General features: G+C 39.8%; 1 protein-coding gene and 1 long non-coding RNA gene across 2 annotated transcripts in view; one reads left to right on the forward strand and one right to left on the reverse strand.

Annotated features, from left to right (window-relative positions):
- Positions 1-19,805, reverse strand: part of scara3 (scavenger receptor class A, member 3) — a 30,692-nt gene extending 10,887 nt beyond the window's left edge. Inside the window, exons 1-4 of the mRNA XM_041805345.1 lie at positions 19,397-19,805; positions 4,338-4,373; positions 3,842-3,883; positions 3,551-3,670 (exon numbers count right to left, since the gene is read on the reverse strand). Coding sequence (XP_041661279.1) covers positions 3,551-3,670; positions 3,842-3,883; positions 4,338-4,373; positions 19,397-19,403 — 205 coding nt within the window. The 5' untranslated portion in view covers positions 19,404-19,805. The remainder of the gene's footprint in view (positions 1-3,550; positions 3,671-3,841; positions 3,884-4,337; positions 4,374-19,396) is intronic.
- LOC121521397 overlaps positions 1-23,763 on the forward strand; it is a 65,771-nt gene that overhangs the window by 36,555 nt on the left and 5,453 nt on the right. Inside the window, exons 5-7 of the long non-coding RNA XR_005992851.1 lie at positions 2,144-2,277; positions 2,531-2,673; positions 13,145-13,250. This is a non-coding gene — a long non-coding RNA (uncharacterized LOC121521397). The remainder of the gene's footprint in view (positions 1-2,143; positions 2,278-2,530; positions 2,674-13,144; positions 13,251-23,763) is intronic.

The raw sequence follows: 23,763 nt of genomic DNA on the forward strand, positions 1-23,763 counted from the left end.
CTCTCCTGACTTATTTCCCAAGGGAGTAACAATGATTTAGTGAGTGTGAGTAGCTGTGTAAATTCATGCGTGTGAGAGTTCATTTAGTGTGTGTTTGCAGCAGTTTTTCAGCATCCTGAGGCCTGACTCAGGGGATTAATGCTGCTCTGCTCCACGGTGTGTTTGCATTCATAAATGTTTCCACATGGACACATACCACCTGTTCTACTGGATTAGCTGCTGTGACAGTGATGCTGAACATGGCTCTCACTTAATTTAGGACTTGGGATAACAGAGTGTCATAGAAATCTATGTAGACAGTAAATCAGCCACAAAAGATTCCTACACATGCATTATCAGCAGTGTTTTGTCATCTTTGCTTGTGCAAAAGTATCATACTAGAGAAGCATTTTTGCACAAAGCAAGCCATAAAGACCTATAAAGTGTTACTTCTTTTACTTTTGTTACCCCTAGTTTTTTCTTTATAATTTATGTTTTTTTGTAAAACAGATGTTAAGCAGGGAACAAAAAATCAAAGGTTACTATTTTCTGTTTTCCTTAAGCACATGCGTAGTTGGGAGCTGCAGCCAAGTTCAATATCTTTTGTGTTTATACTTCAATTTTTAGGCTTTGGTCCTGCACAGCTGTGCTGGAAGATGAAACAAACAAAGCTTTGTTTTTGTGTATAAATCATTATGAAATAGCAGGGATTCTTTGAGTGTAGTGTGGATATTTGTTTGTGTGTTGGCACACATTTTGGGCACAATCAGTGTTTTGGATAACAATCAGACAAATAACTTTGCAGAAAAAAACCTATCATCATACACTGCCTGGCCAAAAAAAAAAAAAGTCACCACCTGGATTTAACTAAGCAAATAGGTATGAGCCTCCTATTGGATAATTACTGCATGGGCGATTATCTTTCAGCTGGCAACAAGTTATTTAAGCCCAGCTGATGCAATGAGTAACTTCTCATTTCTTAAACAATGGATTTTTTTCTTCCCTAATGGCACGGGCATATTCCAAGATGACAATGCCAGGATTCATCGGGCTCAAATTGTGAAAGAGTGGTTCAGGGCGCATGAGACATCATTTTCACACATAGATTGGCCACCACAGAGGCCAGACCTTAACCCCATTGAGAATCTTTGGGATGTGCTGGAGAAGGCTTTGCGCAGCGGTCAGACTCTCCCATCATCAATATTAAAATTAGTGCAACACTGGATGGAAATAAATCTTGTGACATTGCAGAACCTTATCGAAACAATGCCACAGCGAATGCGTGCTATAATCAAAGCTAAAGGCAGTCCAACGAAATATTAGAGTGTGTGACCTTTTTTTGGTGGTGACTTTTTTTTTGGCCAGGCAGTGTATTATTGTGTTAAGAAGTCACTTGTGAGCATCTGTAAGCTTGTATACTAGAATTATTCCTTTCCTGAGCATTGCTTGCTGCTAGATCTAATGTGCAGTTTGAGTGAAAAGTATGAAGCATAACGATGGCAAATGAAGGTGAATCAGTTCAATGTTTGAATAAGTTAAATGATGATGCTTTCCAATGTAATGCTAAAGCTTAACCTCAAATTTCTACATACTCTGACTGTGCCACTCATGAAGCACACTGCAGACCAATTCGCTCCCTTTCTAGTGAATCTTTGCATTCCACTGCCGCACTCTAGTCCATCTCTGGTGTGTCCCAGAAGCGCCACTCTGCTCCATTTTGCTAGAGATACGCGCTAGGTCTATTTTCAGCCCCAGCTGTTGCCAAACTGCGCCAATCCATGTAGAGCAGATTGATCCAAACAGCAAGAAAAACGTGCAAAACATCTTCAAATTACAACACAATGCATGGACTCCCTGTTGTAAATCATTACTAAATCAACATTCAGTTGCATCCTGTGGCACAAGCAACAAGTCATCAGGACGTCAGAGGGTCTAGAGGTAAAACAACGCTATTGACAAGGGAAGGGAAACTTTTGAAGTGGAACACCTCAGAATTTTATGTGAAACTGCACATCCTTTGTAGTAAACCTAGACCTTTTAACTTCATATTGCACTCATCCATGGTGGAAGCAATAAAATTATGGAATCATGTATAAATGAATGGCAAATCAGCCCCTAAAAGGCAAAATAATCTCCTTTTTACTATTTTCTTGTGAACTCATAGTTTTCCATGGATCTTGTGATCTCACGTCTCAAGCTACTATGGGCTTCATGGCGCTGCTCCAGACATGCTTCCAGTGTGCAAGGTCGCTCACCTTCAGTCGGAGCAAATCGCTGAACACCCGCATTGCAGTGCAGGTATGTGGAAATCTGAGTAAGAAACATGTTCAGACAGCCAGCTTGGGTAGCCTTTCAGTAAAAGTAGGTTATCTAATTTAATACTACAGAGACATTTCTGATAAGTCAAGTATATATCAAACAAGGATAAAAACAAAGCAATGGATGTAACAAAAGCCGTGTCTTACTTCAGACTCTGCATCCTTCCATGAACACATTTGAAGATCCATTAAGTCACAGCAACACATTGAAGCCTGTCATATTTATTTTGAAGCCTTCTTCAAATGTAGCCCACAAATGCATCCTACTTTCCGAGGCCATCAAAGGATCCATCTAGAGCTTCATGCATGGAGCAAACATATCCACAGAGTCATCGCCCTCCAGTTTATCAAGCAGAAGACAACTACACTTTTGAATGTAAGTAACTGTTTTTAATTCAATTGAAAAGGCCAGTGATGCAAATGTTTAAAAATTGGGTATTGAAACTTTAAATTATCTTTACGACAACAAGTTAAGTTATGTGACGTCAGTGTTGTTGGAAGTTTCGGTACAACTGCTGAGATTGCTTAGTAATACCAGGGTAGCTGGTGACATACATAGGCTATCATGCCTCGTTTCAGTCTGGCCTGAATGGTTTACACAGGCTGCAAAGGCTGGGTCATTCAAAGGGGTGCTACCCCTGAATTGGGACACAACTAATGACAGTTAAACTGCCATTAAACTAAGCTAATACAGGTTGATGTAGCAATACAATCTTCAACTGACACATTTTTGTTGTAGAAGACATTGTTTAGTGATTGTATAGATTATTTCTACTTATGTTTCAGGACAACTGAGTCAATATGCTGTCCACACAGACCAACAACATACCAAGAGTTTTCTGTCTTTGAAAATGTATACTTGAATGCAAGGCTGTGTTGAAAGATTTAACACCACTGTACCAAGCCTCACCCTTTGTCCTCCCTGCGTGAGACCCCTTAACTGTTGTAAAAGACCAAAATTTACAGCTTTCAAGCCTAATAAAAAAGTGATGCTAATTTGAAGACCATCTGTTGGTAGTGAGCAGCTGTCATGTAAAACATGGCACACAGGACCCAGGAACAACTTTATTTAGTTTATGGGAGCTGCTTTTTTTATTAAGGCACACACAATCATAGAACAATGCAGTTTTTACCTACTCTACTAATGGTTAGTGTCTGCATAAACAACTCAGATACCGTAACAAATTCTAAGGCTGTTTACTTGTAGAGGAGTCACAGAAACTTGAGAAATTTAAAAGTTACACTGATCTCACCAAGTGATGCGAGCACTGCCACAGTGATGATGAGGAAGGCGACAAATCCATAGAGGACTTTGACAGCCAGCTGTAGAGAGTGGCTCTGCTGACACCTCATACAGCCACCTCTGCTACGGCCTGTAAGATAAATGTACATATAAACACATACAGCTAACTTTGGGACTTAAACTAAGGTATGTGTACAGAAGGCATACATAAAGAATTATGGACTAGGTGTATACAGTCACTGGTAAACAAACATGATGTCCAGATAACAAAATAGGTTTGTGTTTGAGCCGTTGTGTTCACCTCTAAATGAAGGCATTTCTTCCTCTCCTGTGAAGTCCTCCTCTGAAAACAGAAAAGGAAAAAAAATCTAATAGATCAATTTTAAAATCTTTAATGTTCCACAGAACACACAGCAAAAACATCAGTTTATATATATATATATATATATATATATATATATTTTTTTTTTTTAATCTTTTTTTTTTCCCTCTGACCAAAGCTTGCTACTTGATTCACAAACATGAAGATGGTGTCAGTTTCAACATAATGCTCTATGGAACAAAGCAAAATTAAAACACATCATTTTTCATATACGTATATTACATTTTTAACAAGAATGTAACAAGACGGAGACACTTTAAAAACTAACCTATAGCTAGATATTGTCATGGCCTCATATCATGCATCATTCCCACCTTTAGCTAGCTGCAGATATTAACTTCTCATGAAAGCACCATTCAAGCTGCTAAAAATCACATAATAACAACATAAAATAACATTTAGCAGAGGACAATACCTTTGAAAAGCTGGTTCTCGTATCCACCATAGCTGTCTGCAAAACAGAGAGAAAAACAGACATTATTTTAAAATGAGGCAGATAGACATGAATTATTTTGGAGTCTCTGAAAAGTTTTATCACTGTTCTCATAAATCAAATGAAACAGCTGCCTCACAGTCTCCCCTAAACTCCCCCTCAAATATTTGCTCTGCACTGGGCATGTTAAACATGAGGCTGCTATCTCAGCACAATAAAAAGAACAAAATTATTACTTTTATATTACATTTTTTCTCTGACCTGAACTAGAACTACTATACTGGTTTTACCACGTTGCTTTGCAAGGTATACAACTGCCACAAAGTACAAAGATGGGTCAAAAGGAGGGGTAGTTTGGGTTTGGTTTTAGGTGTTTAATCTTTAAGGATTTTTAAGATAATCCCTTAAAGCACAAAGCTTTCCTGAGGTGTAATGGGCTCACATGCAAGGGATGAACATAAGACCCAATGACTTTAACCTGTGAATTGCGACCTTCAAAATCGAATCTGTTTATCCTTGAGTCAAAGTGGACATTTGTGAAGTCTGAAGAAATTTCTTAAAGATTTTGCATTCAAGAGCAAGTTATAATCATGAGGCCCCATAACCTTGACCTTGACCTTTGATGTGATGGTATACAAAGCAACACAAACCAGGCTGGTTGTGCCACTTTTTAACAGCTTTTCTCCCTTATTAGATCACATACCTGCATGATAACCCCAGCCATATCTATCGCTGGTATGGAGTCATAGTAAGTGTGAACCTGAGTTGTATTTCTATCGTCACACTGCAGCAGGGGAGAGCTTGAGTAAGAAGCATGATTTCCACAATGTAACCACAGGGCATATAAACCACCGAGGGCACCTTACTTTACCAGAATTCATTTAACATCATGTTTTCATGAAATTGTATGCAACAGCAACAGACTTCTATCAGCACTTCATGAACTGTACACCAACCAAACTGGTACCCTCACTTGAGGTGCTGCAGTTGTGGTACTTGGTGTTCAGGAACACTGTTCAGGGAGGCAGCAGGGGAGGCTGTTTTTCTAGGAAACACACTCATATAAAAGAAAAAGGGTATGGTGGGTTGTTGAGTAGCTGAGGACAGACTGTCGGACACTCTACCATGGTGGTGTGTTGATACAGCCAGAGGAGCTGGCCTTAAAACAAACACTGTCATGCTGAGATGTCAGACTGTGAAAATATTGCTATATAAAGTCATCTGTACGGTCACGTGTAACTGCAGATTGCAGTGGAAAATGTGATGATGGAGCCAACATGAAATGATTTAATTGAAAGTATTTTTCTCTAAAATAACTGATGTTAATGAAAAGCAAAAACATTTTTAAGAAAACACATGACATCACTGTGACCTGCTAGCACCATGAGCTATAAGTAATGTGATGAAATTAGACTGTGTGTGTGTGTAAAGCCAACATAAGTACAGAAGGGAGAAGGTAAACATTTGTATCCATGTTCACAGCTTGGTTGGGCTTAGATACTGGTTTGGTAAGGTAGAAAAATAGCTTAAATTCTGTCAGTGATGCATTTTTGTGTTGTATTTACAGTCATGTGCATAGCATTAAAGCATTTAGGGCCCAATGTGCCAACTGGGCTGGAAGGGGGGTCGGGCAGTATCAAGCTTAACATACATGTGTGTCACTTAGCGGCCAAGGTCAAGCTTGACAGCATCTTTTTTTGTCCAGACCTTTTCACCTCTGACCCCAGAGGCTGCCAGCAGTTTTTGGGCCTTTAGGGCATCCACAGCTTGACCAGGATCTCGTGGCCGTACCCAACTACCCATGTGGACAGTACTCTAAGCTTGCTTACTCGCCACATCCACCCCTTACTCCGCCCTAAAGGTGTGGACTTTATTTTTCCTTCATCAGATTATTTTCCCATGCCACAGGTATTATGCAAGGACATCGAAAACACAACTGGGGTTGTGTCAATCCTCCATCCTGATGAATGATGCCTTCAGGCTGCTAACTAGCCACATCTACTTCTTACTTGAGCCTGATTATTTTTGCCTAAAACTTCTGCATTGTACTGTATTTGATAACACTAAGCTTAGATGGGTCCCAGCTTGCTCAGTTGGTCTGGCAGGCACCCTTATACAGAGGCTGGAATCCTTGATGCACTGGTAGCAGGACTGATTTCCAGTCCTTGCGTTGTTTGGTGTATGCCGTCCCCCACTCTCTCTCCCCATATTTCCTGTCTTTAAAAATGCCCACCAAGCTAAGATGTTTTTCTTATCAAAGTGTCAAATCAATATAAATTTTTGTCAGATTTCTGCTGTATAGTGTTATGTTTAAAAATCTGTGTCCTATATACTGGAGCAACTAATATACCTGTATGAAAACCTGGGACATGCCTTGTCATCACTGCAAATGCAGCACATGCTACCAGCCACTGGTACACTACACTATATGTCTATGCCAATAAAGTAACTGAGACAACTCTTTTGAAAAATAATAGAATATTCATGAAAAAAATGGCCCAAAATATGGTTAAAATAGTCCAAAAAGGTAAGTTAAGGTAAAAGTGGTATCAATTGATGAAAAGTTGCAAAAATTGTTAAAAATTGGCAAAAATGGGGTAAGGTGTCAAAGAGAAGTGGCAAAAAAATGCAAGAATTGGTAAAAAGTGGCAAAAATGGGCAAAGGTAGGAAAGTGGCAAAAATGGGCAAAAGTTGGCATGAATCGGCCAAAAATAGGGGAAAAGGGGCAACTATGGACAAAAAATGGCAGAAAGTTTTAAAAAACATGGTAAAATGGTAAAAATGTTTGAAAAGTGGCAAAAAGTGGGGTCAGTGGATTTAATGTGGTAAAATGTTCAAACTGTGGTAAAATGAAATTGCAGAAATTAGAAAAAAGTGGCAAAAATGGGGTATGGTGGCAAAACGGAGTGGCAAAAAATGGAGAACAAATGCCACAATTAGTGAAAAGTGGTAAAAATGGACAAAAGGCAGTAAAAGCAGCACAAATGGGTATAAAGTGGCAAAAAATGGGCATATATGGGCATAAATGGACAAAAAGTGGCAGAAAATGGCAAAAGCTGTCGAAATAAAGGCAAAATCCTGATAAAAAAAGACAAAAAAAGGGAAAGAGTGGCAAAAAGAAGTGGCAATAATGGATGGAAAAAGTGGGGAAACAGGTTAAAATGTTGCACAAAAATAATTCCAACATCAGAACCCAATAATAGTTTGACACACTTTCCAACTCAAACATGAGGTACGTGTTATCCCCACCAATGCTACTGATCAAACACACATGTATTGAAATCCTCAATAATTTACAAATTTGGAGGGCCCATTCTCTGGGTGTTGGGGGCTCAGTCATTTCTGTGGGTGGGCCTGCTCAAGAGGTTAAAAAAAGTCTGCATTACCTGTAACTTGCAACTGTGACTCAGTAAGTAGATGGATGGCTCTCAAATGGAAGACTGGGGGTTCAATCCCTAAATCCTGCAGCTACATTTTGATGTGTCCTTGAGCAAAACATTTAACCCAAAATTGCTCCCACTTCTTCATCAGTGGCACGTGAATGTAATAAAAATACTGAAGGTTGCCCTGAATAGCAGCACTGGCCATCAGTGTGTAAATGCAAAGTGAATTGGTAAGTATGACCTGAGCAAAATGTGACAGGACACAAAACAAAGTTAATGTGGCTGGTGGTGCTGATTTTTAACTTTTAAGTGACCAATGGAGGTAGGCAGCCTGACAAAAGTTGAGTTGGTTGGGGTCAGTGGATCTGTTCTTCACAACTACCTATGTCACCATCAATGTAGGCTGAGAGCTCAACTACCGTAATGTTAGAAAGCAGAATTAAAAAATTCACATGGTAAAAACCAAAGACACTCTAGCTAAACAGCTGCAAAAGAACAGCAGAACCTGGAGGGCTGCAGTGGAGAACAATGGATATCATCACATTGAAAGACAGTTTAACCTTTTTCCTTTTGGGAAACCACCTAAAACAGAGTACATCTCATATAGTGGTGCAATTTATAATCCAGATTTTACACAGTGACTTTATCTTACTAAACACAGCAAAGACTAAAATATGTCAAAGATTCCTTAACTTTTTGGACTCTTAATTTCAGGTACTGTTCAAAGCATTTTAACAAAATTATGCTTTTCCAGGTATATTTTTTCATCCGTGATGAAATCTTAAAAACTGAAGTCATGCGTGCGAAGCTGCTAATATATTGTGTTTACATACAACTAACTAAGGTCCCCTGCAGCTAAAGTAATTACAATGGACAAAGAGAAAAGTTCTATTCTAGCACTGCCAAACCATTTTGAAAATGCTAGTAACCCTTTTGTTTTCTTCCACAGTGCAACCACAACAGCGACGTTGTGGATTAAATGTTAAGTGAAAAATTGGTGCCATTGTCAGCATGGATTTGTTGATGTAGCACTTATTTTGATGTGTAGAAAGATCTTTTATATTTCTGTTTTGTTGTATTTCTTAAGCCAAAACAATATGTTGCACAATTTTCTGAAACCAGAGTGTGCTGTAGATCAGTCTCTGTGGTTCACCACCTAACCGGCACAACATGAAGATAAATCTGCTGTTACAGAGAAAAGAACAATAGAAAAATGTCTGGGAGGATTATAAAATCAGCAACAGTTTCACACAATGTCTGACGAAGATTAATGAAGTTTGTCCAAATTAAGAGCATTTCTTAACAGATGGAACGCTAATTAATCCACAGTATTCAGGTCTGTAACCCTAGACTGTTTTATTTCAACCACAGATTAAAATGTGTAACTAATTCAAGAGTATACCAATGGAAAAACAGTCCATAAGAATCAAATAAGAGTCTGAAAGTCGCCTTGTGGGATAGATGGTGACACAAACAAGGGGAATTCTAATGTTTGGTTCCCCACAAATTAACGTATTGTTTAAATTTCGCCTTAACCAAACCGCTCTTTGCAGACGCTGTGATGAGGTGAATGTTTATGCCAGCCGGAGGTGGAACAGCTGAGGTCAGGTCTGAGTGGACAAGTCACTAAACACTGACGCTGACATAATGATGGAGGGAGGAGGGAGAGGGAGGAAAACAGGAGGAGAGCTAGAGGCAGCAATTTCTGAAGAAAACTTAGAAATGGCTTTGGTTCTTCTGTAGTTGCTGCAACAGTCCAGAACAAGGGAAAAGCAGAAAATGTTGCTATGGTTTGTAAAGTGCCATAGCATCTATGTATAGAGCCAGTTACTTCATCCACAAATAATACAAGACCCACATTAACATGAATCAAAGTTAACATTGTATTTGGATGAGGCTATATTTCCTTTTAATTAAAGATCCCATAAAATAAAGCTGTATTATAGCATTGCCTTTCAAAGTGTGCACAGTGATACTTATGGCCTGCTACTTCTGTGGCTTAGGTTTATTTAGCTTTAGGCACAAAACTCATCCTGGTTAAAATCATACTACTATAATTGGCAAAATGTTTGTGTCTGTCTCGCTTTGCACACCACAACATTGCTCCAGTTGTCCTTGATACCTCTCAGAAGACTTCTTGGGTGCACTGGTTCAAAACTGGTGCCGTAAAAACATCAAAAATATGTACAGATTTTCTGTGAATTCCAAAATTTGTTTTTCCTTTCCTTACAGTTTGCCCATTCCTGTCCCCCAGTGTGTCCCATTAGGTCACTTCCCCTGTCTAACACATACGCTCACTCCACCACAATGCCAAACACAAACGCTAGAAGACGGAAACTAAACTGGGCTCATGACTCTGCAAATTGACTTTATTGCATTAAGAATTTAAAAATAAGGCTGGTAACAGCACAGCATGAATAGAGTAAAGATTAGCCTACTGTCTGTGAAAGCTGATGAAAGTGCGCAGCAGTTTTTATGTTGCATGAACTTTCCAGAGATCAGGTAACAATTTCCCCTCTGATTTTAAAATAAATATGTAAATAAGGTAGGAAAATACTTTTAAATTGCTATCTATAAGCTGTAACTATAAGTTAACCATGAGGCTCCCAGCCGTTTATTTATCCATGTGTGGCTCCGTTACACATGACAAGGATGTGATGTGACAAGGGAGGAAACTTTGTCGAGGTGGTGCTTAAGTGAAAACTTATTGCCATTTCTTTGATTAAACATACTGTCTATTATTCTGAGTATTTGACGTGGATTGTCAGAATCCATGTGTGATGGGGCGGGGTTGGACACACCTGTTGTGGGTGTGGAGAGGACAGCAGGCACTGTGGTAGTGGGCGATAATGGTCAGAAATCTAGCTAGAGGTGGGGGGAACAGGATTAAGAAAAGAGCCCCATGCAGGGCTCTAGTATTAAGACTAGGGATGTAACAGTATCAAAATCTCATGGTACGATATTGTCATGGTATTAAGGCCACGGTACGGTATCATTGCGGTATTGTCAGAAAAAAAGATGACTTGGAAAAAATGTCATAGTATGGAAAATTAAGTGCCAGGAATGTTCAGGATAAAACACACTAACTGTAATTGAACACAAACAATGGTCTGGCAGTGTCTGCAAACAGTTTTTTGCATGTCCGTCCTGCTTACTCCTCGATCGTTTTTGTTTACCGCAAAACCAAAATGTGTCGATACTTCTGATTTAAACTTCGCAGAAGGTTCCACGAGTTTAATTTTTCAGCTCTGCTCCCCCTCCATGCTTTCTGCCATGTCTTCCTATACTGCACAGGGGATCATGGGAGATGTGGTTTGCTTCTCAGACCGGCCCACTCAATAGTGCTAGAAAAAACTACACAAGCAGGAGTACTCCAAGTTCTTCTTCTCCTTTTTAATTCCGGCAGTGTAGACGCTGCAAGGCGTATTACTGCCCTGCGAGTTCTTGTTCGATACGGTCACGTGCCACGATATTATTGCGAGAATTTTGAAATGGCGATACCGCGATATTTACAATATTGTTACATCCCTAATTAAGACCCAGAGTTAAGTAACCATAATTTAGAGGAGGTGGGGTAAGAACAGTGATTTGGCAGTCAGATGGAAGAGTTTGGAAGAGTCATCAATGGCCTGACTGCATTGTGCCAACTGTGAAGTTTGGTGGAGGAGGGATCATCTTATGGGGCTGTTTTTCAGGGTTTAGGCTAGGCCCCTTATCTCCATTGAAGGGTGATCTTAATGCTTCAGTGTAACTCCATATTTAAGTACATGTGTTTGTATACAATGTCATACAGTCATGGTTGGTTCAGAGGTCGGCATCTGAATACTTTTGTCCATAAAGTGTATATTCTCAAGCTAATTGCTGGAGACTGTAATGCATGGGACTCATTTGCCTTCAGTTACATCTGTTGTTAAGGTATGAGGTCATGTTGAACACAGTCTGTGCAGCACTCTGACTAAAACAAAAATTGGTGAACACAGCAGAGCAATTACAGGAAAAAGTAGGGGTTAGAAAACAACAAAGAGCTGAATACAGTACTTTTGCTGCTTAGCTGGAAAGAAACCATGATAGAGACAGGCCAATGTTGCTCTTTTTCTCCTGAATTAGGAAAAAAGGGACTTTCTGCAAGTATATTAGGGAATTTGTTAAGATGATATGCCGATGATGTGTTTGTATCATCTTCTAATGACCCAAGATTTACGGGGTTTTGAGCTTGACACAAAAATAAACAGCTATTTCTCACAGAAATCATGAAATTGTAAACTCATAGCTCAGTTTCTAGACAGTCGTAGTAAAAACAGGAGTGCAGCAGACATTTTGATGCCCCATATTGGTCTAAACCCTGTTCCAGACTTTCCCTCCCTGATTAGAGTAAATTTCTTCAGGCAAATTCAATTTTTGTCATTTTTTTGAACATCTGTGGTTCGAAAATGTCCAGATTCAAATGTCTGAATGTCAGCACATCCATTGCTATTAGAAGCTAAAGTTTCAACATTACACAAATCAGCACCCACCCTCAAATATCTGCCTGCTCCTCAGTCATGTTTCTCCTCCTTCAGCGCTCTCCCTCTCCTCATGTTTTTTCCTGGTCTCTGTGGAAAAAACCTTCATGTCTGTCTCGTTAGTGAGGAAATGGACCGGTCCAACACACACAGAGCAGAACTGAGCCAATCTGACAGCAGCACAACACGCCTCTACCAGGTCACACCAATAAAGCCAGGCAATGGCAAAATACTGTACTACGACAAGCCTGTGTTTTGTCAGGTTAAAATCAGTTGAAAAGATCTTTCTTTGTTGAATTTAAACTCTGATTTGGTAGCGATTTAAAATTGTGGGTCAGTCTATCAACAACCTTGTTGGTTGGATATCCACTGCAACTAAACCCACAAAGAGTAAACAAACAGAGCATCCGCAGTGTGCTTTTCTTTCCTGAGTGGGATCAGATGACTCTAAACCACCATCACAACAAGCTCTTAGTCCAAATAGTTAAGAATTCTTTGCTCTTATTTCTCTAAACAAAATGTATTAAGGGAAAAAGACACCCTAAAGGTTTGAAACTACTGCAGCTGCGCATCACATTATTAAAACCCAAACCTGATCATGGCAGTCTGCACTTCCATAATGGGATTTTAAGGTCATCAACAAGTTAGAAATGCATAAATTCTGTTTTTGAGTCTATACTTGAGTAGCAATGGTTTATTCTAAGGTGTTTAAAAAGATTCTGTTCCGTACCAGTCAAAATCAGTAGGTGTTAAAAATTCCAATTATTGTGGAATTGCATAACTTAAAAAAGCCATACTATATTTGATCGTCATATGAGAATAAGGATAGTGTTAAACTGGCAGCTGATTATATTGTTCTGGTCCATCCAATCATTCATTCATTCATTCATTCATTTGTTCCAGGGCTGGGTCGCAGAGCCAGCACTCAAAGCAAGAAAGCCCAGATCTCCCTCTTCCCAGCTGCATTTTCCAATACCCTCTGGAGGTTCCTGAGGCATTCCCAGACCAGGTGAGAGGCAGTGGCTACAAAAAGTTTTCACTCCCTTGGATGTTCTACCCTTTTATTGATTTTATACACCAGTCATGGTCAATGTAATTTGCCTTTTTTTGACAAAAACAAACAAACATAAAACCTCTTTAATGTCAAAGTGAAAACAGATTTTTACAAAGTAATATCAGAGAGAACAGGGGGATTTACTATATCTTCACTCAACAATATGGTAAAGGCCTTGGAGAAGAAAAAGGTAATAGCAAATTAAAATTAAGCTTGAGTAAAGGGGTTATGTTCTCAATGTAGTTTATTGGCCCAAAGAATACAAAAAGTACAACAAACCAAGTAAGTATTCCCTTTTGAAGCGGATCCAGATTGATCCTGCAAACAAGCAGTTGTAGTACAACCATAAACCCTGGCAGGGGTCTGGAAAGTATGAGTAGCGCTCAAGTGAAGGAATAGTAAGGGGTTAGTGAAGACTGATGTAACCACATAATTCTGGTACAAATCAGTCTGAATCCAAAAGCCTGATATCCACACCCATACAAATGGTCTTGCCACTCAGGGCTTCTACTTCCTGTGCTTGCACTCAGTGTTTTCACTGCACATAAATCTTAAGGTGTGGATCCACCAAATAGAGATGTATTTCTAAGGAACACTGGGAGGCTAGCATGATGGCTGGGTGTCAATCCTACAGAGTAAATGTTTAGACATTTGTAAAGAATTAAGTGTCATAGAATAAGAAGTGATTTACACCCAAGTCACAGGACTTTGGCTCAATTTTAACTGTTCCTCTCCAATTTATTGGGAGCAGAGCTTTACAAGGAAGCTTATAAAGAATGTGGGACATAAAAACATACCAACAATTGACCTGTTTAATCCTTAACAGCTGTGACAATATGGAAGCTTTTTATTTGCAAACTGAGAAATACCAACTTTGTGGAAGTAAAACTCAGATTATTTGCTGTTTAGAGTCCTGCAAGCAGGACCAAACAAGGCGTGTTTTCTCGATTGTTTATGCAGACAGCGAGGCAGACTAGAGCTGGAAAGTTTGCTTGCAGTTTGAATACACACTGAGAGCTGAGAGTTTGCCCTTTAGGAGGAAAATATACTCTGGGTGTGTGATCTGTTAGGAGAAACTCTGAATGTGTGGGAAAGAAAATCAGACAAAACTGAAGGGTTCCCAAGATTTTTTCCAAAGGATGTAGCACTGAACAGTGGATAATTCAATAAAAGTACTACAAGGTCAGGAAAGAGATGATATTTTTATAGTCAGCCAAGAATACACACTGAGACAAATTGTTTTACAAGAGTACAAAGTGCTGTTTTCACACCTGGTTCCTTGGTTTTGTAATTAACCTGAAAAGCAGCTGCTTTAAGGTCCCTGAACTGAAAATAGAATAATAATACTGTTGCTAACGGCAGACATTTCTGATTGCAGGTTGTGTGTTTGAAGGGGTTTGCACTTGGCTTTACCTCAAACTGCACCACATGAACAGAGACCATAACATTAGAGCCATATGTGATTGTTGAACATTTCACATGTCAGCAGCATGGACATTAATCTACAATCATTACAGACTCCACTCTTCTGGATTTGACTTTTACAAGATTTTGGTCCTATTTTCTCACATAAGCAAAGTCAGACATTGATGTAGGGTTTGTGGGTGCCTTGATTCTTATTCTGCAGCCCAGTTTATCCCAAAGGCGATTGATGTGTTGAACAAGTTGAAGGCCTTGTGTGGGCCTGGCTTTGTTCCAGGTATAGTACTTTTGTATGGAGTTGGTCCCCCTTTTTCAGGTATAACAGTCTCCACTCTTCTTTGAAAGCTTTCCACAAGACCCTGGAGTGTTTCTGTAGGAATTCCTCACAATCTCCATTTCAGTTCATCCTTAAGGTGCTCAGGTCAGGGCTCTGCTAGTGCTTTCAGACAGACACAATTCTGGTTCTGGTTTCGGCTCCATTTTGGAGTCTTAGAACCTTGGTGCTTTCTGGCGATCCAGCCCATATTCATGCAGGTTCAAGCAGAACCAGAGTGGGGGGACGTCACTCCGTGTTACTCAGACAGAAGTTAACACATTAATAAATAAAATAAATAATAATAAATATTAATAAATAAATAAAATGGCAGATTGCAATGATTATCTGCAAGTTCAGCAGTTTGGCATATAACTTGGTCTTCCTTGATGGCCAGATTGCAACCAAACATCTTGTCTCCTCAGCAGACCATTGCTCTCCATTTCCACTTGTCCCCACAACCTAGAATATGGCACTCCCACTAATGATGTCCTGGTTTGCAAGGACGAACCAACTATTTTTTGGTTCTAGCTGAGACCAACTTTTCAGGTTCTGAACCCATTTATTTTTCGGTTTGAACGTGCTGGTTCTTTCACACCAAACTCATCAAACCATGTCTTTAAAATCCCTTTTTCATGTACTGGGGCACCATCATTTTATAATACCCCAAACAATCTGACTGCCAAAAGGAGAAGGGTGATTCCCCACTCCACAGAACATGTTTCCACTGCTTCACAGTCCAGGTTAGGTCACATGACTTCGAGCAATGAATTGTTACCATCAGTGACACAATCAATCAGCCATTGGAACTACTGGCTGTGGATAGGGGTCATAGTATGTCCAGTGTTTATCACAGAGCTGAGGTGGGTAACTCTGGCACAACTTCACCAACCTCCAAGGTGCATGGAGGATGAAGAGGTTCTTGAAGAGAACAGAAGTCTCCAGCAACACTTGCAGTTTAGAGAACAACCTTAAAAGACTGACGCATTTTGAGGCTACATGCCGAAACGTAGTGTTTTTACAGTACTTTGGCAAAACCATAAGTACCAAACAAAAAGTAAAGGATCATACGGCTTTTTTTCCAGTAACATTACATGAACATTGCACTACTTGTTTTAACTAAATAGCAATCCTGGCACTTTAAGGGAGCTTTGTAATCACTGAATATGACTTTGTTTGTGAACACAGCACCAACTCTGAGTCAACTAACTATCAGCATAACCTCATGTTTGTGGTTTCTCTGAGGTTTGTCCTCCCAGGGGTGTTGTGGACTCTCTGACCCCCTTCCCCCTCCTTTTATTCCCTCTAAGACTTTATCCTGTATTCTCGCTTTATCATTCCATGATGGCATTAAACATGTAAATACAAATGCCCTCTTCACAGTAGCATTCATCATTTCTTGCTTATCTAAGTTCCTCTCCATCATTTCTTGGATTGAGTTCATTTGACCATTAAATCCCCTCAAGAACCTCAGCAAAATCCCAGCGTTAAGTGAAACCAGGAGTCACGAGATGGGCCCTGCTCCAGATAGGAGTGGAGGTCTTGACCACGTCTCGTAAAGCCAAATGAGCCCCTTTCCAAACCCTCTGTGGACATCCAAGTCGTTTAGGTGCCCTCTGCCTGGAATGTGTGGTCTCCTCAAAAAACTATAAACGCCTGGAATGTGTTGCGGAGCTGAATTATAGACGAGCCGTTACATGAGAATGCTCTTTTATTGTGGTTTGGCAGTGAAACGGGAGATCTTCAGAATCACGGCCCCATAAACGCGTTGGGTTTTCAATCGCTTTGGACAGCAAGGCTGGGAAAGAAAAGCAGCCTGGTTTGGTTTAAATTTTTCAAGGCTAAAGGATGCATGCTTACTGTGCTACTCCCATGCTTCATTTGCAGACATTTTTACGTCTCCTCAAAATAAGAGAAATCATCTATTAGAAACTTTTCAGAGAGACAAAGTAAGAAAGAATGATCAGATGTCATGTCTTCTTGCTTTCCTCTCATTCCACATCTGAAATGTTTTCACTGTAAATTTAGAAAGCCGCCTCTTCCTCTGTCTCCACCTCCCATTTTCTCACTCTTTCCTTCTCCTTTGCCAGCCATACACCTGTCTACCGTCCTCCCCCTTTTCCTTCCCCCTCACCTCCTCTGACTCTCCTCAGCTCTCCAGACCCTGTGAGGAATGTATGAGGCAGCATGTTTTGTTCTGGTTGGGCAGGGCTGGACTCGGTCTCCACAAGACTGGAAACCACATTAACAGACCTCCTGTACAGTTTGGCTGAGAGGTGAAATATGCATGTACATGGAGATAATCTGCTGTGGTTCAGAGCTGTTTTTAAACAGTAGCAAAGATACAACTTGTATTTGAGTTCAAACCCAAGTTTAGTTTCATTGAGTACAGTATCCCTATCCACACTTCTAACATTCTGTTTAAAAAGGATTACATTTTTAAGAAAGCTATATCATGCTGAAGCAAAAATAAATAAAACTTGAATTTCATTGCTTTGATAAGAATGTTTAGTATTCGGGTTAAATATATTGGTTATTAGGGCTGTGTCTTGGCAAGAATCTGGCAATACAATATGTATCGCGACACAAGATCGATATATTGTGATATTTTTGGTAAATGGTCCTTACAGGTATAATGAAGTACTGACTGTGATTATGTTTGCATGAGCAGAGACCAGCAGTAGTTTCAACAGGCCTGTTTGTTAACATTAGCCATTAGCTGTAATGCTATCGCTATGATGTCTAGCGCTCAGATTTCTCATGTTGTCTGAGTATTTCACTCTGGCATGGTGACTTGACTCCTGTCTAAGTTTGTACCATCTTTAATGTTTTGGAAGCCAAAATAAGTCCACACATCCGCTATGAATGCAGCAGAAACTGCTCTGCTGTGTATGTACGAGCGACCGGCTCGCTCAGGCTAGAAGTCTCGCGTGATCTCATTGTCTAAACATAGGAGAGTAAGGAAGCGTCAAACGCCTGCTGTCAGTTAGCGGTGCCTGCTGCCTACTAGCGGTCAGAGAGTGAAATTACACCACAAACTACCGCACCAACAAAGTAAATTATTAATTAATAAAATATGCTTAAGTGTATTGATGTTTTCGTACACCCCTATGGGTTATTAAAGCTTAACTTCACAATGGACCATGGTCTTGCTGACCACTATGATCCCCCAGTTGGCAAGGACTCAGAAAGCTCTTCCTTTTATCCCCCTTAGAGGCGGCCTTCACTGTATCTGTTATTCTGTATCAGTATGAATATGGTGTGCCTTGAGATTTTGGTTTAACCTTTGGTGTGCTTTGGGCAGAAAAGGTTGAAAAGAACTGCCTTATACAACCCAACTTCAAAAAGTAACAGAATATCCCTTTAACTGAGTTTGTAATTAGCTGCCAGGAACACCCCTATTTTGGGAAAAGAGATAATAGTTGGCATTATCACCAAGCCAATGGCCCAGCCAACTAATTGTTAGCAGCACCTTTACAAGCTAACATTAATCATAGATGATCCAACAGTCTACAGCTGATAAAGTGTGTTTCTAAGCTTCTTAGCCCACTAAACGTATGTTTTCAATTTACTGTAACAGTTTGGTGATGACTTAAATGAGGGATCAGCAGCTGTCCATTCAGACACACCCATCAAACAACACAAACATCATAAAGAGTAAATCCAAGAAAAATTTCAATAGTACAAGAGGAAAGCATCTTGTTAGATTTGAACAAGAATAAAAATTGCATGGATGAATTGGACATGAAAGTGTCAGCACCTCTTTCTTAACTGCTACCCCACATGTGGGAGTATTTCTCACCCCCTCACTCCCCCTCATTTATCTTCTATGTCTCACTGTACCCGCCCCTCTCTGTAAGCCCTCTTACTGAACGTATGGGAAACATGTACAAGCCCCTGCCCTCTTCAAAGCTGGTGGCAGCCCTCCCTCCTTTCATGCCAGGTTGTGACAAAGCTCAAATTCAAATGTTATGTTTTCTCCTCGCCCTCCTTTAAAGAGGGATATTAAGTCAATCTGCGGCAGATTGTCCTGGCTGTAGAACATTTTTATGTTTTATGAAATGTGGGCAGTGGTTTGTAGGCACACAGACATATAGAGATTTAAAGCTGACTGATCAAAGTCTCACGGCCAACAACAACAAACCGGCACTTTCTCAGGATCAACACTGCCAAGTTTAACAGCAGATGAGAAGCATATGTGATTCACCAGAGCCTTGTGCAGGTGTATGCATGAATGCCAAAAATCACAGGTACTATTCCTTTATATTTTACTAGTTAAAGCCCTGAAAATGCATCAAAGTATCTGCAGGGCTTTTTTTATGCAAGGCAAGGTTGCATGAGGATGCAGAGGGAGAATAAAACCTACCTTTCATGGTTCTTATCTGTATAATCCTCTTTAGACAGCTTGTTCTTTTAATTAATGATGTTTCAGTCCTTTTCCCTCCACAGAACAAGAGTGCAGAGCAGTAAGAGTGGTCAGAAGTTCTCTTTAGAGATTCAAGAAAGCTTATTCAAATCATTCTACAGAAAAAAGTGCAAAAAAAGTCTCACTTCCACAGACTTGAAAACCCAAAACAAGCAGAAACCTAAGGGTTTAAATACACGAAAATGCTATTCCATATGAGCAACTCTGCAACCTAAAAACCAGTCTGATTTCCAGATTCTGCCAAATATTCTTCCAGTTGCATCAAGGAAGGAAAGTTAAAGCTGGTCAAAGCGTCCATTAGCTTTTGAACATGTGTGCTTGCCTGCAGCTCTCTGGCATCATCCCTCTCCAATCCAGAGCCCGGGGAAACTAAACCTCCTCAGACTGAAACCATGTGCAACTTTAGAGCGAGAGAAAGGAGGTGGGGGGGGGTGAGTTGAGCGAGAAGGATGAAGAGAAAGGGAGAGAAAAAGAGAGAGAGATGGGAGGGGAACAAAGAAACTGAAGGAAGGAAGGAGGGACAGGGTGAAAAAAATGAAAACAGAGGGAGAGGGAGGGTCCGTGTGTTCTGTTGAAAGTCAGTTTTGTGGCTGAGGCTAATTACTAACAAATGTCTGAGCGAGCACCTTGAATATCTGCGGCCTTGGTCTGCAAGAGGGGAAAATAGTTTGTGAACACACACCTTGTCTCTCTTTTACACACAACAACACATACAGTGTCAAATATAATCCCTATCTGGCAGCAGCTTTTGTCTTCTCAGCTAACCTCGACTACTACCACTGAGTAAAACCAACAACAGGTGTAATTCTCTCACCAACTCACATCCGGCCGTCCAGCTGACGAGGCAGCTCTACTGGCGGTCCGTGGTATGGTTTCTCAGCACCTTCAAATCCTCTCTTATGCTCTTTTTATGACACTTTAATGCAGTTAAATAGTCCAAAATAAGGTAATGGGAGTATATTATGGCTATTAAAGGGAAATTTCATCCACAAAATGTCAACACATTTAAGCTGCTATGTTTCAAACACTGTGTCCTCGCCGGTGTCCTCTAATACCATTTTTGTGCTGGCAGTGCCCATTTTCTTTATAAAACAATGTTTTAGTGCTCAGTGTCCTTAAAAACACCCTTAGCATTAGCTGTGTTTTTGGGTGCTTTCACACATACGTACTTTGTTTGGTCTGGACTTTCAGACTTTTCAGTTTGATCCAGACCTAAATAACAGGAATGAAACCTCCCTTGCACCACTGTGACAACAGCCAAACCTTAGTCCAACCAAAAGAGGTGGTCTCGGTCCAGACCAAACTGAATCACGGTCAGTTTAAGTATGAAAGCATTATTTCGAAAGGTTTTTATCTTCATATCAATGACAGGAAATTATGGCATGAGAAACAGAAAAAGGAAATCCAACACCAAAAAAGAAAAAAAAAGAGCCATGGAAGCACATGGGGAGAAGAGGAGACCAGATGTCTTATTGACATTAGGTGTGACGATGCTATTAGGGCCAATTGGAAAATGAAAATACGGAAACTTCCAACTGTCTTCTACGAGGATGAAAAAGATGGCGTTCAGGATTGCATACTGTCTTGTCCTTTCCTATCTACGACGATAAAGTTGTCGTCCAATGAGGATGCTCATAAGGAGAACTCAGCCTAGCCATATGTACTGCTCTTCAGTTTTGTGCTGTTGGTAGTAGTAAATCAAGGGTAATATGAAGGCTGAAACTACTATTTCATTCATTGTTTACAACATACAAGCTATGTACATTATTCAACGTGCTGACGTAGGACACCTACTGGCCAAATAACCAGTGTAAACTATAGAGACATGCAACCCACGTAGTTGATGACGGTATCACATAGGTTTGTCATGTAAAGTCTGTTTTTTCCATTTGCATTAATTACAGTGTGAAAGCAAAACCAATCAAACCAAATAAATCTGGCACAAAAATTAAGAAAATTTATGTTTGGTTTATTTCTTTGTTGTAACAATGCTTCTTGGCAGTAAAACTTAGACAGTTGGAAAGCCTGTTTATTTCCCTTTTAAATGGTGCCATATTTGTAAAGACCATGCATTTGCAGGATGAGCAGCAGAGCTGAGTATGTGGGTTGAGCCCAAAAGTTTGCTAAATCTTTTCTACAAATGCCAAACAGCTTTTCTGCTGTTGCTACTGACTCTTGTTTTGAGCTTCTGGTACCCACATACTCAACTCTGCTGCTCATCCCACAAATGCATAGTCTTTACAAATGTAACAACAAAGAAATAATCAACATTATAAAAAGTTTCTTACTCTTCGTGCTAAGTTTATATACAGTGCTTAACAAATTTATCAGACCACCTGTCATAAAAACAAGAAAACATGAATATTTTAGAAATCTTTCAATCTTTTTTTAAAACTAAAAATGTTATTGTTATTTATTTGGCAAATAACAAACTGAAACAACTAAATAGTCCTTTTTCACACATAATAACCAAAAAACTCAATATTTTGTATGGCCTCCTTTGGCCTTGTTAACAGCTTGCATTCTTGCTGGCATTGTTTTTTATGTACTTTTCCACAGTCTCTTTTGTTATTTAGTTCCAGATAGTTTCTAGCTGTTCCCACAGACTTGCTTTAGATGAAACTTTTGTGCCATCAATCTTTGAATCTACTAAATCACAAATTTGTTCAATAGGATTCAAATCTGGACTTTGACTTGGCCAGTCCATCAGTTCCAGTACTCCAGATTCCTTTCTCTCGGTCAAATAGTCCCTGCACAGCTTTGAAGTATGTTTGGGGTCATTTTCTTGTTGGTATATGAACCCAAGACCAATCAGATTCAGTCCAGAAGGGATTCCATCATGCACTAAGATGTTGTGGTAGACATTCTTGTTCATGATACCGTCCATTTTCACTAATTTGCCCACAAATGGAACCCCATGTCATTATGGAATCTCCACTGTGTTTCACTGTGGGTGCAACGCATCTGGCATCAAAACGTTCTCCAGCTTTTCTGTGGACATAAACACGATGATGCTGACCAAAGAGTTCAAACTTGGACTCATCCGTCCAGAGTACCTTCTTCCAGTTATCAACAGTCCAGTGTTTGTGCTCCCTGGCAAATCTGAGGCGTTTCTGGATGTTTGCAGGCCTCAATAATGGCCTCAATGAAGCTATTCTTCCCTTTAAGCCTTGTTCCATCAGTTGTCTGCTTATGGTCATTCTGGAGACTTTCTCAGACTCTGATCTAGAAGCATTCATCTCTGCCTGAAGATCAGCAGTGGTCTTCCTTCTGTCTCTAGTACTTCAGATCTTGAGGTGTCTGACATTTGCTTCAGTTAACTTTGGTTCCCTGCCTCTTCCTTGGCGCATTTTGTAAATGCCAGTCTTGGCAGTTGACTCCAAAGCATACTTGCCCACTCTGTGAGAACACTTTATGCCTTTCCCTATTTGTCTCAGACACCATCCAGCATCGTGAAGTGCTTTAATGTGGACTCTTTCATTTTCAGTGAGCTCTCCACGTTTTACCATTTTGAACAGGAATGAGGGATTTCAAACTGAATTCACCTTTTTATACCCAAATTTGAGCCGGCTCCCTGGGCTTCTCTGAGAAGTCAGAAATCAATCAAGCATAACATTCAACCACTAAAACTCATTTTTCTGTTCAGGAATGCAAGTAAATAACTATAATTTGACATATTAATCAAGAAATAATAATGTGCTTTACTATTTTTCAGTTTTTTTGAAAATCAGAAAATTTGAAAATTCATGGATAACAATAATAATTATATTGTAGCATTAAAAATATCATTTGGGTGAAAGAGCTTCTACATATTGGTGTATTAACCATTGCAGAAACATAAAAAATGATTTTGGTAATTACCAGTGCTGTTAATTTAGGGCAGCTGTGGCATAAACCTTACTTTGGGTGGTGGTCTAATAAATTTGTTAAGCATTGTATAATGCACCAAAAATGCAAACCTTGCCCTGGACTTTCAGGTGAGAAAAGACTCTTTGTTGCCGCACTAACAGCTCTTGGTATAACATGATTCATAATTTTAAGCACTCTCATTCTTTCCCATCTCTGAGAGACTCTGCCTCTCTAAAATGCTCCTTTTACACCCAGTGCCCCAACCTTTTTGGAAATGGGGTTGTATTTTTTCAGTGTTTAGTTGTCATTGTGATTTCAGATGCTTCCTGACAGTTTACACAGGATAAAATTTCCTGAATTTAGTGGAACTGCTAACAGCTCCCAAGAGCTTTAAAACACTACTGAGTTACAACTGAAGAACACACAATTTGCTGAAATTTCAAAACAGCAGTAGTCAT

Source organism: Cheilinus undulatus, linkage group 14 (assembly GCF_018320785.1).
Source record: "Cheilinus undulatus linkage group 14, ASM1832078v1, whole genome shotgun sequence".
In the NCBI taxonomy this organism is placed as follows: domain Eukaryota; kingdom Metazoa; phylum Chordata; class Actinopteri; order Labriformes; family Labridae; genus Cheilinus; species Cheilinus undulatus.